Raw genomic sequence first — 16,391 nt, 5'->3', positions numbered from 1 at the left:
TCTTTGTTGATATTGCTTTCCAATCGGTTCTTCCCCCACAACAGCTCTGTCAGGTCAAAGCTCTGATTGATGATCCTAGAGCAGAGCTATCTGGAAGAGGTGTCTTTACTTATAATCCCCCCTTTCAGCCAGATGTTTTTGGCCACCTGGCCCACTCCAGGCCTAGAAGCTGGGCTGAACTGGAGCAGTTGGGCTATAAGGCACTTGCAGGGCTCAGGCAAAGCGGGGAGGCCCTCTGGGTAGAAGACCCCCTTCTTTTGGCGGCGGGGCATGCTATGAATGTGGCTGTCATCAAAGGGCATGCAGCCAGTCACCATCACATAAAGCACAACACCCAGGCTCCACACGTCATATTTCTTGGGGTCATAGGGAATGCCCAGCAGCACTTCAGGGGAGGCATAGGCAGCAGATCCACAGTAAGTGGTGCTCAGGTCTGGATACCCACGAGACTCCCGGCCAAAGCCAAAGTCCGTCAGCTTTGCTCGGCGGCCATCTGCAGTGAGCAGCACATTCTCACACTTGAGGTCCCGGTGCACCAAATTCCGGTCATGCAAATAACGCACAGCACTCACCACCTGGGCAAAGATTTCCCGAGCATCTGGAATACAGGGGAGTTTCCCAAGTTGTTGCACCAACTGTAGCAAGTCAGTGGAAGCAGCTTCCATCACAATGTAAAGTTTCCCGTTGCAAACCTCAATGAACTCAAAAACACGTACTATGTTTGGGTGACGAATTGCCCGTAAGATGGAGAGCTCTCGTGGGAGAAACTTGTGTACAAAGTCAGGGGGTGCCCGGCGTCGGTCTACCACTTTGATGGCTAGTGGGCCTTTGTACTTGGCTGAGGTGGCTACCCGCACCTTGGAATAGCTCCCCTCCCCAAGGGTTTGGCCCAGCTTGTAACCAAGCTCACTTAGCCATCTGTCCCCTCCAGAACTCTTCGACATGGTGCAAGATGCCTTGGAGAGTTCTGTTGGGTTTGACCGGGACTTAGATTTTAAAGCTAGGACTGAAAACGCTAACCCATTTTGTGTGGTAGATGTTAACCTTCACCCCTCCCATGTTCCTACTGAGTGCTTAGGACAGGAGCATTATACAGCTACCTAGGTATTGTGATGTACTAGAGGTGTCATGGCTCAGTCCCTCTTTGGGTTGCCAAGGCTGTTGTATTTACTTCCTACACTTCGTCTACTTTTAGGACACACACACACAAATCTAGGAATAGCTTTCCTATGTTTACCAAGAGGGTTTCTTTCTTTATACTCTTAGGTGTAGGGTTAAGGCAATGCTGTAATCAGCTCCAGCTAAATCATTCCCATCAGAGTTTGAGCCTAAACATATACCCCTCAAAAGAAACAGATTGATGAGGGGATCTCTATCATCTTTACCTTAAAGATCTCAGGTAGCAGGCTGAGAAGGTCCCCTTCCAGAGTCTCAGTAGAGCTGATGCTGTCAGAATGGGCAATAGTGGACTGGACAACCTAATGGCATGACAGTATAAGGCAAGCTTCCTGTGTTTAGTCTGAAAAATAAAACTGGTGCAATCCAGTGACTGGGTGACCTGTACAGCCTCAGTTAACTTTGGGCCTGAACAGACAGGCCAAAATAAAGCTGATTCGAGTCACTTTGGAGTCATGCTGTTTCTGTTATATATTTCCATTTTGATTATATAGATAAATAGTCAACTATCTGCAGTTGCACCTCTCAGAGATGACCAAAAGAAAGTAATCTTTACTGTCATATGAAGATTTTGTTTAAATTCTTTTTCTTTATATTTTAAAATTATCTTAGACTTTTCTTATTTGACTAACACCATATTTGGAATCAAAAACAATCCAAAAAGACATTTGGAATAATTTTTATTATGCATTTGTTTCCTTTTTTAATTTTTTTTTAAATTTGTAAAATTTTAAATGTGTAGACAGCACTGCCCAAATTTGTACAAAAAACCCTTCAAGGTGGCCAAGGGGACTCCTGTTTTCCTGCTTCTCCCATTTTCACCTCAGGAGTCTTAACAGCGGTATTTCTGTGAGTATGCTTCAGTATTCTCACCTTATTGTTAACCTCAAAGGGCCTTAATACCCTGAAGGTACCCAATCCTATCTGATCATGGAAGCAAGAATATCTAGTGTCCCTAGAAGAATTAAGGTTTAAATGATACTCACTGAGCTGGCAATGTGGATACATCTTTCATTTGATTGTTTTAATTTATCTGTAAAGTTAATGATGGATGGAAATACCAAGTTGTTCTGTGGAAACAATTTTAAGAATCAGACATTTTAGCTGGCTCCAGAGGAGGTCAAGAAAAGCATTTCTGATTCAGTCGTAGAACCAGGTTTCATGGAACCTCTGAGCAAGTTTCTGTCAGGTGGACTCTCTGGGGAAGCATGCCTCTTCCTTGCCACTGTCTCCAGGGCCTATGTACTTGTTTTCTCCCTCTCAGACCAACCTACAGAATCACTTTCTTGGTTGCCCCTCCCCTGCAAAAAATGCAGACAGTTGTACCCCGTAGTATTCAATGGCAGTAATGTGCATGCAAACACATCAGTGTGTCTGCATGCACATGCTGCCATTGATTAATATGGGGCATGGCAATTAATGGGCAATCAAAGTCTTGGATCACCAGCCCAATGATAGGAAGGGTCCATTGTAAATGCATCCATATACTTTAAGCATGCTGTACCAACTTCCATCACTGGGGCCAGACTTATACAACAAATACACAGTGTGAACTGGGGCTAGTCTGGAGGACACAGTTATAGGGCTGCTCCCTCTCTTCTGCTTTGCCCACACAGCAAAGAGTGGGTAGGCCCTTCCCTTCACAGTACTTTAGTGCTGCCTGCAGCATATGCATAGGGCTTGCAGGAGCCATAGTTTCACAGCAAAGGGAAAGCACAACGTTTTCAACTCTGACAGGTGCATGGCTGGAAGGCTGTCATACTATTTATCACGTTAAGTAATATTCCAATGCATGTGAAGTTCAGTACTTTATTTGTTAATAAAAGGATCAGCTGGTTGTTAGGGAACCCTGTCAGGCTTGTCAGTGTCCATGCCTCTGCTTTTCTTCATTTCAGTATCATTTGAGGACTATGACATCCTTCTTGGGTAAGGTGATTCTACTTATCTGGATAGCACACTGATTTTCCTTGTCCTGTCTTGGAGACCAGCCAGGGGCAAAGTACTAAGCAAACTCTGTTAGAGAAAGATAATAGAAGAAGATAGAAGAAGAAGAAGCTTACCAGACAGTTATGGTTCTCAGAGTTCAGGCAGTCCACATCAGCAGGGTACAGCAACAAAGCCAAGGTGTCAGTCTGACGAAGTGACCTGGAAATGTGGTCAACTTATGATGCAAGGTCCAAGATTCTTCAGAAACTCGAGCCAGAAATAGAGAGATGAAAGTGTTACTTTCTCCTGGATAGTTAGTTGTCAGCAACAACCTCCCCAGGGAGTTGCTGGATTATTTATAAATGTTCCGAGCATCTCAGAACTTTCTTCACTTGTCTGTGTTCCATTATGGTAGATATTATTGAGTCCATGGCTCTGTGTTGTGGCTGATGGGGACTGTCACTGTCTGTCTCAAGCACTGGCATGTTCCCCTATCCTTCTGTTTCCTGGTCTGTATTATAGTCTGAACAAGGCATGTCCTCCTGTCTTTCTGCTTCACACTCTGTTGAGATTATCGCATGGCAAAAAAGTGACTTACTCCTGCCGGGATACAGTCACTTACAGGATGCAGTTGGGAATTATCGTATTAAAAATGTCACTGATGCCACCAGGCGACTGCACCCCAGCTCCCAGCTGCTTTCAGCTGACCTATTTGCAAACATGATTTGCCATGCAATCATCTCCTAAATCAGAATCTGAACCTGGTTCCTGGGGACAAGGCATGACATTTCCTACCCTAGTCAGGCTCTGAGTTCAGGACTGGTCTGAATCTGGGTCCTGGGAGCAAGACATGATATTCCTTAACCTAGTTGGGCTCTGAGTTCAGGATTGGTCTTATCAGGACTATGTCTATCAGACTGTTGTGTTCGTGTTTCATTTCTCCTCAGGACAGGGAACTGTGTCTTGTGTTTCCAGCATTGTACTTTTGGCTGAACAACATCCCAACACTGGTAATCTCAATGGAAGCAGAAGGATTTAATTCAGCTTTCTTGCTATCTGCATAGGAACATAGTGGAGAAGCTTTCTAGGGTCCTGTCCAACATCCATCACTGTGCAGGGCCAGACCCACAGAGTCTTTCCATTTGGTTACGTCCTAGAGTTTCTATTGAAGTGGTTTAGTCATAAATGTCTTCCTGCAGAGGCAGCCATCCAACTGCCTGGCTTCACTGGATGATGGGAAATGAGGGGGAGGGGTTGGTAAGGAGAGTGGAGACGTGGAAGAAACAGGAGGCGAGATTTACTAAAGCTGATAATTAAAACCAAAGGAAAGGAAAAGGAAGGAGAGAGAAATAAGCACTCACTTCCAAAACATCAAGTTAGGAAAGAAAGTCTAGTTAGATGTTGCATGCCACGAAGGCTATTATTTTAGCATACCAGAAAATCTAGCAGTTGGCCAAGAGTAGGAACGGAAGCCACTGACTTCTGTGGGCAGTTTATTAATTCCAGGGAGTTACCATGAACCATAACCATAGTGATTTCAGAGAGAAGCTTCAAGGTGCATGGTGAATCAAAGCCGGATTGAGAAAACAGCTCTGGATAGACAAAAGGACAAACAGATGGGTCCTAGAGCAGATTAAGCCGGAAACCTCCCTGGAAGCCAAGATGACCATACTTCGGACACCTCATGAGAAGGAAGAGCTCATTGGAAAAGAGTATGCTGGGAAAGGTGGAGGAAAATAGGAAGAGAGGAAGGCCACATGCCAGATGGATAGACTCTATTAAGGAGGTCATGGGTATGGGGTTGCAGGAATTAAGCAGAGCAGTGGAGGACAGAGGGTCTTGAAGATGTCGTATCCATAGGGTCGCCATGAGTTGAGATTGACTCGAGGGCAGTTAACAACAACAAAATCCAATTCATCCTGTAAATATTCCTCATAACCCCCATCCTTTTATTATTATTTTAATGTAGTTAGACTTCAAAATGGGAAGTTCCAAAGGCCCGATTTAGATGGGACTTTGCACCGCCCCCGTCATATGCCAGGGATTGGCCGAGGACGCACCATTCATACCGGCCTCACCCCTAGGATGTGACGGGGGCATCAAAATGGTGGTGCCCTGTACACATGGGCACTGCCATTTTTGATGCAACGGAGGCGTAGCATACGCATGTCCCATCGCGCTTGTGATGTCACGAGTGTGCCATTTGTGCACTCAGGTGTCGCAAGTGCGACGCAAAAAGAACCCACTTTTTGCAAGTTCTTTTTTTGCCGCCGGGAAGCCTCGCCATTTGGCAGCTGAGGCTTCCCACCAGTGGAAATGGCGGCGGCAGAAGACTGCCCTTTTTGGGTGGTCTGTATCCCGCCAAAGTTACTTTTTCGACTACAACACCCAGAATCCTCTAGCCAGCTTGGCCAGTATTGCAAATACCATTTTCATGAATGCATTCATATTACGTCAGTCAGCAGGCATAGATTTGAGAATACCCAATTGTCAGGGTAACATGTAGATTACTTTACAAAAATCAAGTCACTGAAGGATGAAACCCCTGCCAAGTCAGCCTGGTGGACATGTCCTTGTTTCTTTGATGTAGTTCTGCAGCTTTATTCTTAGACCATTTTCTTATTTCATGGTTTACATGATGGGTATGTGATTTTCATTGGAGGGGGTAGAAACACTCTCTGAACTGGCAACCACTCACTACAGGAATGAATGAGAGATTTCTTCTTTTCAAGAAAACAGCAGACAGAGGGTGGGAGGAAGGCAAAGAGTTGTGAGCTCATCTTTCTCCACTGTGCTTTGACAGCCCAGAAATAGGAGACCTTTGTTTCCTTATCATCTGATCTGTCCCTAACTTTATTAGCATAAAAATGTGCCAAGGAAGCTGTTTGCTTCCAGCATTTTGCTCACAATGTGTAGTCATGGTACAAATATTTTGCCTCAATTTACTGGTTGTACAGAAGCATTTGGTGCTGATCTAGCACAGGCATTAAGCTCTGGGTCATTCTCACATAGACCACTTCATTGCCAAAGTATTTAATTTGCTTGTGTTCTGTCTTCTGATATCAGTTTGATAAATCATTTCTTGTCAGAGCACATTCCGTGTGGAATGAAGCATTTGTTGATGATTGGTTTCAAGTGTAGAGTTAAACTTCTGTTAGTTTCACCTACAATCAGTGTGACCTAACAGCATTTTCTTTGCTGGATCGGGCATTTGCAAATTTATTTATAACCTAAATCAGAGGCTTCGGACCACAATCTCTGAACAATTACCTGCTCCTATATGAGCTCACCTGACATTTGAGATCCTCAGTGGGATCTTGTTATTTGTCCCACTTCTGTGAGAGGCTAGGTTCATACGTACACACAGAATCTGACTTTCCCTGGAGTATACACCAGCTGTGGAGCTTCCTCCCAAGGGAAGTCAGGCTGGCTCCAACCCTCTTGATCTTCCAACAAACAGACATGACTGCATCAGTTCAGTTAATCTCACTTAGTTTTGTCCACTACAGTACTTTGTACAACAGCTGGTAAGCTTCAGTGTCAATCTGCACTGCAGAAATAATGCAGTCTGACACCACCATAACTGCCATAGCTCAATGCTATGAAATTCTGGGATTTGTAGCTTTGTGAGATAGTTGCCCTTCTCTGTCAGAGAACCCTGGTGCCACAACAAACTACAAATCCCAGAATTCGATAGCACTGAGCCATGGTAGTTTCAGTGTTGTTCCTCACTCCTTAGTAAGGTACCCTGACCTATGGTCTGCAGAGTTAAAGTGAGTGTATTTGAAGGCTGTGACTGAGACAGATTAAGAATTTTGTTAATATCATACACTACAACTGCCCTGATCTGGTAGAGACAGCCCCAATTAACTTTCCTATATTCCACTTTTTCAGGTAGTAAAATGTCCCAGTTTCTCTCTCTTCCTCCTCCCACCTTTCCTCCTCCCACCTAATCTTATTGCAGTTGATGCAAATTGAATTCAAAGTGCAAAAGTAGTTTGCACTCAATTAACTCAGCAAGGTGGAGAGAGGGAAAGGAGGTGGAATCTTGCCCTTTCTAGTTGGCTCAGGCAAAGCAAACTATTGCATCTTCTCTTTGCTTGTGCATTTCCCCCCAGGGAAGGCCAGGTGGTGGAGGAAGAGGAGGACAGGTGAACACTCACCTTGCAAGACTCCTCCACTACTCGGTTTTCTCCCAAGGAAAAGATCGGGTGGAGGAGGAGGCGGAGGACAAGCAGATGCTTGCTCCTCAAGGCTCCTCCACTACCTAGCTTTCTCCTGAGCAGAAGGCCAGGTGGCAGCGGAGGAGGAGGAAGGGCAAAGGCTCCAGGCAGAGGAGGAGGAGGCAATTAATATTAATTAATTAATTAATTAATAATGTAGTTTAATTTAATTAAAACCTGTCTGAGGCCCAAAGAAGTTTAGCTTATTTTAATTTTGGCCCCTACCTACTGCCAAGTTGTGCAGGCCTCTACAGCACCATGTTGAACACTAGAATTTTGTTTCCGTCAAGCATCTTGTTCGTCTAGCTCCCTATAGGCAAAGCTTGGACCTTGGCCACAGTTGACTGGAATGGGAACCTTAATTCTCCATTCCCCTCTGGTCCTCCTATATTATTTCCAGCATGGCAGGGGGCCCAGCTTCAGCTACAATACCCAGTAGGAAACTCTACAAATCTAGAACTAACTATCTGGACAAATGGTGCCTATGGAGAATATACATGTCCTCCTAAGGTGGTTCCAAATTTTCAAAAACACTATTGTTGGTGTCAAGTCCTATCTTTTTCAGTAAATGGAACACCAGCACCCCAGTCTTACAAATGGCTTTTGGGGCCCTTGTGCAATGGTGTCTCTGTTTACGTGCAAAATTTCTTGGAAGCATAGCTGGAAGAAAAATTGCCTCTGAATCAGGCATTGTTAACAGTCATGTTACTGCTTGAAGCTCATCATCCTTTGTGCTCATTTGACCTGAAAGCAGACTCTTGAGACAAAAGCCTGAAATATAAATGTGGTTGCTCCTACTTTGAGGCTGAGCAGGGTGTTTAAATTGGCTCTACTTGGTCATTCTTATAAACTCACTCTGGGGACAGAAGCATAGACGCATATTGCTTTCGGAGCAAATGTGATAAGTTCTCCACTTTGTAAGAAGATCATCCCTGTGGGTAGAACTGATAGCATGAAATTCATCAGTAGCTTGAAATTCACTGTACAGATTAATCAAACATTGCTAGGTATTATACTTTCTTGTAGGGTTTCCTACAAGATGTCACTTTACTAACTGGTCTCTGAAGTACTGGTGTCCTTCAGCAAAATGAATACAAGTTGGAGGGGAAAATGGTTAGATCTGTTTTGCATCTTAATAACTTGTCTTCTGGCTTTTTTTTTTTTTAAGGAAAGTTAAACGTAAAGGATAATAGTCTTCTTTGGGAGAAAAATCTATAGCTAATGATATTCTATTTTAAGAAATGGAATGTGGATTTCCTTCTCATTAGCACATTTAGTAGCAAGACTTAGGATCACCTCTTGAAGCAGTTTAACTAAAGTGTTATGTTAAATAAAACACTGATATATAAAACTGCACTGTTGTTAATTTGTTAAGCTCCTTGTTAGACAGGGGCTTGAATTATGAAACCCTCCAAGATGTTGTTGACTAGTAACTTCCACAAACCAACAAACAAACCTTGGCTAGGGCTCCTAGGAGGTAGAGTTCAAAAACATTTGGAAGACTGCACAATTCATTTCCCTCTTGTAAGAGCAACTTGATAACCTCAGACTTTGCTTTCAGGTGATAGCTAAAGGAATGTGCATTTTTGTACATTTACAAATAGGCTAATATATTTAAATAATATGCCCAGGACAGTAGTAACAATGAAGCACAAACTGTTTTTCTGTCTTAATTTTCCTCTACCCTTCCAACAGCTTTCTGTTGTAGATTATTCTCATATCTGTTTGATAGATGGGAAGCCAATGTTGATAGTTTCAAAGATTTTGGTGGCATTTAGATGCTTTAAAAACAAGAACCCTGGTGTGGGAAGCTTATAGATTGCACTCATGTGATCCAGGTAAGGGCCACAAGCAGTGGCACACTGTTTATGTACACTTCCCTAGCTCAATAGGGAGTCCAATAAAGAATGAGTATGGGCAATTCCCATCCTATGTTTCTGAGTGATTTATTGGCTGCTGCATGTGTAGAGCACAGGATGAATACTCTAAGCCAAAGGTGGACAACTGTGTTGGTTAGGGGTCTACATTAGTCCCCAGGAGACCTTGGGGAAAATTAACCCCCAATCCCCATTGCAAAAATGTTTCATCCCCAAATATCCCTCAATGCCCACTAGGGCGGTGGGAGACATTTTGCCATGATTTTAGTCTTCCCTGGGCCATTCTAGGCCCAGGGGTGGCTTTTCCTCCAAAACAGGATGTGATCAGAAGTCACTTCCAGTTTATTTCTTTTAAAAAGGTCTGTCTTGCATCTCAGATGACCCAGGTCTCCCAAAATGTGGTGAAATCTCCCCCATTTCCTAGAGGGTATTTGGAGACATTTGGGGGCCAAAAATGGAAAGAAACAGAGGCCACTCCTGTTCTAAATAGTGGCTATTTAAACTCAATATGGTGTTCAAGCTGGATTTAGTCTTTGGCCCTGTCCTCTTCCTACCCCCCCCCCCCCCACACACACACACTGAAAAATTGGTTAGTGTACCTTGAGTGGATATCTGACCAAGCTATGGTGATCTTGGCAGCACAGAAGTGGACTGCAGACACTGCCCACGAAGCATCCAGTGCCAACTTTCTAGCAAGCAACAATGGTAAGGATAAGAACAGTGTAATATCATGAGCTTCTTATTTCTAATTGCCTTTGGCATTGTTCTTGTTAGGGAAGGGAAGAATATAGGAACATAATTTAGAAAATGTTAAAAACATGTTTCCCAAGAAGTCATGATATGAGAATCTTGGACTTTTTCTGCACAAGATTGGCACATTGTGTGTGTGTGTGCGTGCAGGAAATCATATGTAAATATTAATTGTAATAATCTGCACAGCAGTATTATACTAGGTACAGAAAATGCTGTTTCCAGTGCAGAAAATGTTATGAAATTTTATTATTTTATAAAATTTTCTGCACAGAAATACCATGTATGAATTTTGCACAGAACACATTTCAAACTGAGAATCGTCCTTGAAAACTACATAGTTTAAAATGTCTATCTCACCTCAGCAAGATAACTGCTAAATTTTGTTGCTTCCTTTAAGAATGAAATTAGGACTGAATTACAACCCTAAGTCTGGTGTTTCTGTGGATGCATCCCAAAGTAGCTGGAAAAAGGCATTTCGGGGAGTTTCCTGAGGGGTAAATAAGAACGTTTGACATAAATCAATCTGGAATGTGCTCAAAGCCACTAAATGAAGCAGCATGAGGAAGGGGGAGGTTAAGAGGGGAGAACCTGAAGAACCAGTATGGATAAACTGATGAAAGTAACTTGGAAAAAAAAGGGAACACAACAGTTGAGGAGAAATAACAGGATAGTGGTAGTACAGTACTTACAAAGATCCATAGATGTATGTGGTATTTTACTCTTTCATAAACCCAAAGAGCAGATCTCTGTCCCTGAAAAACAGTTTAAATTGCAATAGTCTGGGGTGCATATGGTGTAGTAAAGAGAGAGGAGCATTAAAATAATAGTGAATGGGGAGGAACAGGCAAGGAAATTGTGTGCATTCAAGTTGTTTCCGACTTACAGCCATCCTAAGGTACACATATCAAGGGGTTTTCTTTGCAAGATTTGTTCAGAGGAGGTTGCCTCTCCCTTCCTCTGAGGTTGAGAGAGTGTTCCTTGTTCAAGACCACCTGGTGGGTTTTTATGGCCAAGTGGGTATTTTAACTCTGGTGTCTAGAGTCATAGCCCAATGCTCAAACTGCTATACCATACTAGGAGTAAGGGTTAAATATGTGAGCAATGTGTTTCCATGTATTTTGAGCTGGGCATAAAGTCACAGGTGGCCAAACCAAAGGTTTCCTAGTGCCTTTTCCAAAATAGACAACTCTCAGGTTACTATAATAAAACCTTCAGTCTCCAATCTAGCTATAATTTGGTGCGGTAAAAACCCAGTGACTTAAATATACTACTCAGCTGGAGAACTTTGGGGTGAGTAGTGGTTGGTGATTACAGAGTCTTGTATGCATAGTATTCCTCACATAAGAAAAGCCTATGAAATTCATGGGGTCGTCATAAGTATACAGGCGACTTGAAGGCACATTTCATTATTGACACTATCTTTTAAAATTCAGATATCAGATTAATTTACAGTAATGAAAATAAACTACATAAATTACTGTAAATAAATCACTGTAAACTAATTTACAGTAATGAAAATATTAAAGATAAACAGTAAGATGCACAACTTTTGCTTGCCAGGCTTATTAATGGGGTCTTCCCTTTACCCATTCATTGTCTGCCACCTGGTGTTGGAACAGATGTAGTTCTGCACACACATATACAGAGATGTATATTATAAAGTGAAATTCAAGAGCTAATAGTACAATTTAAACAATGAGCAAAATAGCAATGATGGGAAATGTGATTTTTCCAACATGTGCATAGTAAATTGCAAAAAGCTACATTGTTTTTGTGAAGTGCAGAGATTCATATGTTTAGGAAGTTCTAAGGGTAGACTGCTTCTGCTCTATACAGCTGAGCTAATGTCACAATCACATATTCTGTGAGATATAGCTGGATTTTCATCACCATTCAAAGATACATTAAAAGAGAAAAGAGATTAGGCAATGACCATTGCCTATTATATATATCTATTTAACTATGGCCCGTTACAGACCGCCCAAAAGGGGCCGTCTTGGGCCGCTGCCGGTTGCAGCGTGGAGGAGCCACAGCAGCCAAACCGCACGACTCCTCCGCGCTGCAAAAAAGGAGTGCAGAAATCGCACTCCTTCTGGCAACCCAGAAGAGCCGCCGCAAGTGCCAAAGCGCGCACTCGTGACGGCTCTTCTGGGTTTAGACGTCCAGACGCTGTGCGTCTGTTACGTCAAGATGGCCGCGCCCGTCTGTATAGGGCGCCGCCATCTTGCCGTGCGGAATACGCGCGAGGGGCAAGGCACGTCCAGAAGCGCCGCCCCCCGCGCGTATTCCTGGCGCAACAACGGCGCTGCTTAGGCCCGTCTGTAAGGCGCCTACATCTTTATTAAATCAATCAGTCTTTAAAACCATAATACAAACTCTAATTAAAAAATATGCACAAAACAAACAAATGAAATCAAAACAGATACAAATAATTTCCTCTTCCCCCCCCCTCTGCCAGTTTAACTTTATAACTTATAGTTTCTTTCATATCAACCATATTGCTAATTAGTTCTCTACTTTTTTCGTTTGATTTTAAAACTTAGTTTATCAATGCCACTGTGTTTCCAGTTTCTATGAGTGGTTGTGAAAGCTCAGCAGTGAAGAAGGCTGATATGAAGAGAATAAACTCATTTGTGATGTGGCACTGGAAGAGGGTTCTACTGATGCCCTGGATAGCCATTCAGCCGAAAAATAATGTGTCAGTGTCAAAAATAAATGCATAAGTAAGCAAACCAGACATAACATCTTGTCCATTGGAGTTTGGTTCTAGGAACTCCCCCCCCCCCCACATGGATACCAAAATCCGTGGATGTTTAAGTTCCATTAAATACAATGGACACTAGTGTCCCTTACATAAAATGGCTCTCCATGTCTATGGATTCTTTATCCATGAATTCAACCACCCACAGTTTGAAAATTTTTAAATTATATATACTACAAAAAGCAAACCTTAATTTGCCATTTGATATAAGGGACACCATTTTACTATGCCATTGTATTTAATGAGACTCGAGCATCCATGAATTTTGAAATCCATGGGGTGGGTGGGTCCAGGAACCAAATCCCAGTGAATAGCAAGGGCCCACTGTATTCTTGGGGTCAGGGGATCTTTCCTAACTAACCATGAAACACTGAATAAGAGCTTAGAACTGTGTGTGTGTGTGTTTGTGTAAAATATTACTATTTATTGGGTGAGCTGGGAAGAAAGCAAATATGCTTGCGAAATGAAGATGGCAGTATGCTCCCAGGCAAGGAAGGTCTGTCTTGTGCAAATACCCTCAACTAACATAACCTTCACAAAAAAGCATACTGTTTTAAGAGTAGATTTTAATTGGTAGATGCTTTTGTATTCCTTTGCAGCTTCTTGGGGCCTTAGTATACTTGCTGGACTGCCCCCCTTTGCTCATTTTCACTCAAAGTGTGTAAAACAGGTTTGACTGAAGTGTTAAATGAGAGCGTGGAGTGGATGTGGCAGTTCCCTACTGACTGCTGGAAACAGCTCAGAAGGAGGCAAGTATAAGCTGTTTTATACTCTTTTACATTATCACTAGGAAATCTTTGCTTAGGCACGAAAAAGAAGGCGCTCATGGAAATACAGCTTTGAAACAGTCAAGCTGAGCAGCACAATGGAGGCCCTAGTGACCTCAAGGAAATAAATTCTTTGGTTGTTCAAGTGTTCTCTCACATACTTTTGTGGTTGATGTTATTGTTCTGCTCACTTTGCTTTTAAAGAGGTGTGGGGGGATCCACCCTTTAATTTTCATTGTCACCCTCAGTCCATTAAAAGCAGTGAAAATCCAGTATGCACTGCCAGTGGGACCAGCTCTCCCATTAGTCACCTCCTCATGTGGTAGATACTGAGAAATAATAATAATAATAATAATAATAATAATAATAATAATAGATTTATTTATAGCCCGCCCAATCACACGGAATCAGGGTGGGTTACAACAGTGAAAGTTCTTCAAATAAATAAATAACATTCAGAATTAAACCCATAACTAACCCCCTATCCCAGATCTAAAACAACAATGTTAAAATAATCACAATATATCACAGTATAAAAAATTTAAAATACAACTAGCTAAAAAATGAGGGGGAATTGGAATGAGAAAAAGAGGTGCCAACGACAATCATTGATATTGATATTGATATTGAAATTCATATTCAACTTCATATTCAGGGAGGAGAAATGGGAATCCCCAGGCTGTTCCTCTGAATACTCTCACCCTTTCCCATAGATGGTGGGCAGAGCTGTATAGGAGTGCTGTATAATGGTTTGAGTATTGACCAAGGACTAGTGGTGTTGCTGTGCCTGGTGTCACCTGGTGCAATGACCACAAGTGAAGAAGGCTTCTCTCCAACCCATGAGCTGCTACCCCCGCAAGCCTTCTAGCCAGGCTCATGGGGCGGAGAGATACCCTCCTCACCCAAAGCCATTGTCAGTGAATGGGAGGGCATCTCTTCATCCCCTAAGGTGCATCCCCTGAGGTGCATCCCATGCACTCTCCCACCCCTTCCAGCCATGCTCAGTGGGTGCAGAAGTGCTTTCCTGCTAACTGATAGTGATTGTAAGTGTGGAGGGTGTCTTTCCACCCCCAAACCTGGCTGAAAAGAGCAGGGGTGATGTTGCTCAGAGGGCTGAGAAACATCCTTCTTGCTTGCAGGCACTGTCAGCAACCAGAAGAGCTTCTGTCTAACCTCTGAGCCTGGCTAGAAAGCATGGGGTGCGTGGGATGCAGCTCATGGAACAGAGAGGTGCTCTCCTTGCTTGCCTGCAGATGGTGACTGCAAGTGGTGTCTCTCCATACCCTGAGTCACATCCTACTCACCCCAATACCCTTCAGCCAGGCTCTGGGAATGGAGAGATGCTCTCCTCACTAGTAGTCAGTGAGCAGGAGAGCATTTCTTTGCCAGATGAGCACAATCGGAAAGTAGTGGTGTCACCACTCTTAGAGTGTCATCTGGTGCATCCGCACCCCCTGCTGTCCCCTAGCGACACCTCTGACAAGGTCTCCAAGATCCAGGTGTTCAAATCCCTTCTCAGGCATGGAAACCCACTGGGTGACCTTGGGCAAATCCCACTCTCTCAGCCTTAGAGGAGGACAATGGCAAATCTCTTCTGAATAGATCTTGTTGAGAAAACCTGTCACCGTAAGTCAGAGGAGTCAATTTTGAGGCATATAACAACAATAAGAACCGTATGTACTGCATAGCCTATTTTGATCCTTTCAATCAGCTTGCTGCCCTCTGAAGTGCCAGGCATGATGTAACTGAGACCTGTTGCTTATAAAGTGTGCAGTCTACCACTAAACAATGTCTTCCTTCTAAATTTCTAAAACCATAGCCCATCTTTCTTTGGGGGACAAGGCCTTACCTGGGAGTCGGACTCAGGATTTCTCAAACCAAAACAAGAATTATATCATCAGCAGCAGGCACATTCATACAGTAAGGAAGCTCTGTTGTGCTTCCATATAAAACAGGTAACTTCATCAGGAAAGCGCTGGCAAAGCATAATGTGTGAGAAATATTTATATTTTGTTTCTATAAATGTTTGAACTTCAGCTCCCATAATCTCACACCATTAGCTATGCTGGCTAAAGTTGATGGGAGTTGTATTCCAACAACTTCTAGAACATCACAAAATCCTGACTTTATCTTGCATCTCAGTGGCTCTGGGTTTATTTGAGTTTCTATTGCTGCATCTCCTGGAGAGCTGGAACTTTGCACTTCTTCTCACACCTCTAACCTGGTCTCATGGTTTTTTGGGCAGTGTGGTCCTATGTCAAGCTATCATCTTCCTTTTTTGTGACACTTCTTTACTATGAAGTGTATTCACAGTTTTATAAAGAAGGATATTGGTGTGTTGTTGGTGAAGGTAAGCCACATAGGCAGCTGATCGACGTGAGGAGCTCTGATGTCAGAATGTGTAAGCTTTTTAACGCTGCAGAGCTCTCTTGCAAGAGAAAAGAAGAATGTAGTTAGATGTTTGTCTGTGTTAAGGACTGAGGCAAACATCTGAAAAACATAAGGTTGCTTTATACATCAGGCTGGTATGCTTTTATGCAACACCTACAGTAGCTGCTGGTTGGTTGCCAAGGTGTAAATAACTGAAACATTCCTTTCCATCTTTCCTCTTCAAGGTCAAGTGAAAGATCACACATAATCTGCAGTGCCAGCAGCCAAGTTCATAGGAAAGAATTAATAAAAAAAATAAACTCACTAATGTGACCTGCTTCTTTTGGAAAATGTAAGTGAGGGACCTGTTTATCTTAATATCTATGCATAGAGTTGTTTGGGTCAAGGAGAGCTTATGAAGCCACATTTGGAAACTGAGATTTTATCTTCTTCCAGGAACTTCTACATACCAAAGAGGGCATGTTGATGAGAAGATATATTGTACAAATTCACTAGTCATTCATTTTTCTTGGGAACC

At 42.9% G+C, this 16,391-nt stretch overlaps 1 protein-coding gene across 1 annotated transcript; it reads right to left on the bottom strand.

Annotated features, from left to right (window-relative positions):
* Nucleotides 1-86: 86 nt before the first annotated feature.
* Nucleotides 87-944, bottom strand: LOC149313658 (testis-specific serine/threonine-protein kinase 6-like). Its single transcript, XM_089523243.1, has one exon. It carries the CDS (start codon nucleotides 942-944, stop codon nucleotides 87-89), a length of 858 nt encoding a protein of 285 aa, XP_089379369.1.
* Between the last annotated feature and the right edge of the window lie 15,447 nt (nucleotides 945-16,391).

This window comes from Sceloporus occidentalis, unplaced genomic scaffold, assembly GCF_023333645.1.
Source record: "Sceloporus occidentalis isolate IW3139 unplaced genomic scaffold, rSceOcc1.0.p SCAF_4, whole genome shotgun sequence".
In the NCBI taxonomy this organism is placed as follows: Eukaryota; Metazoa; Chordata; class Lepidosauria; order Squamata; family Phrynosomatidae; genus Sceloporus; species Sceloporus occidentalis.
This window is presented reverse-complemented; position numbering and strand designations above follow the sequence as displayed.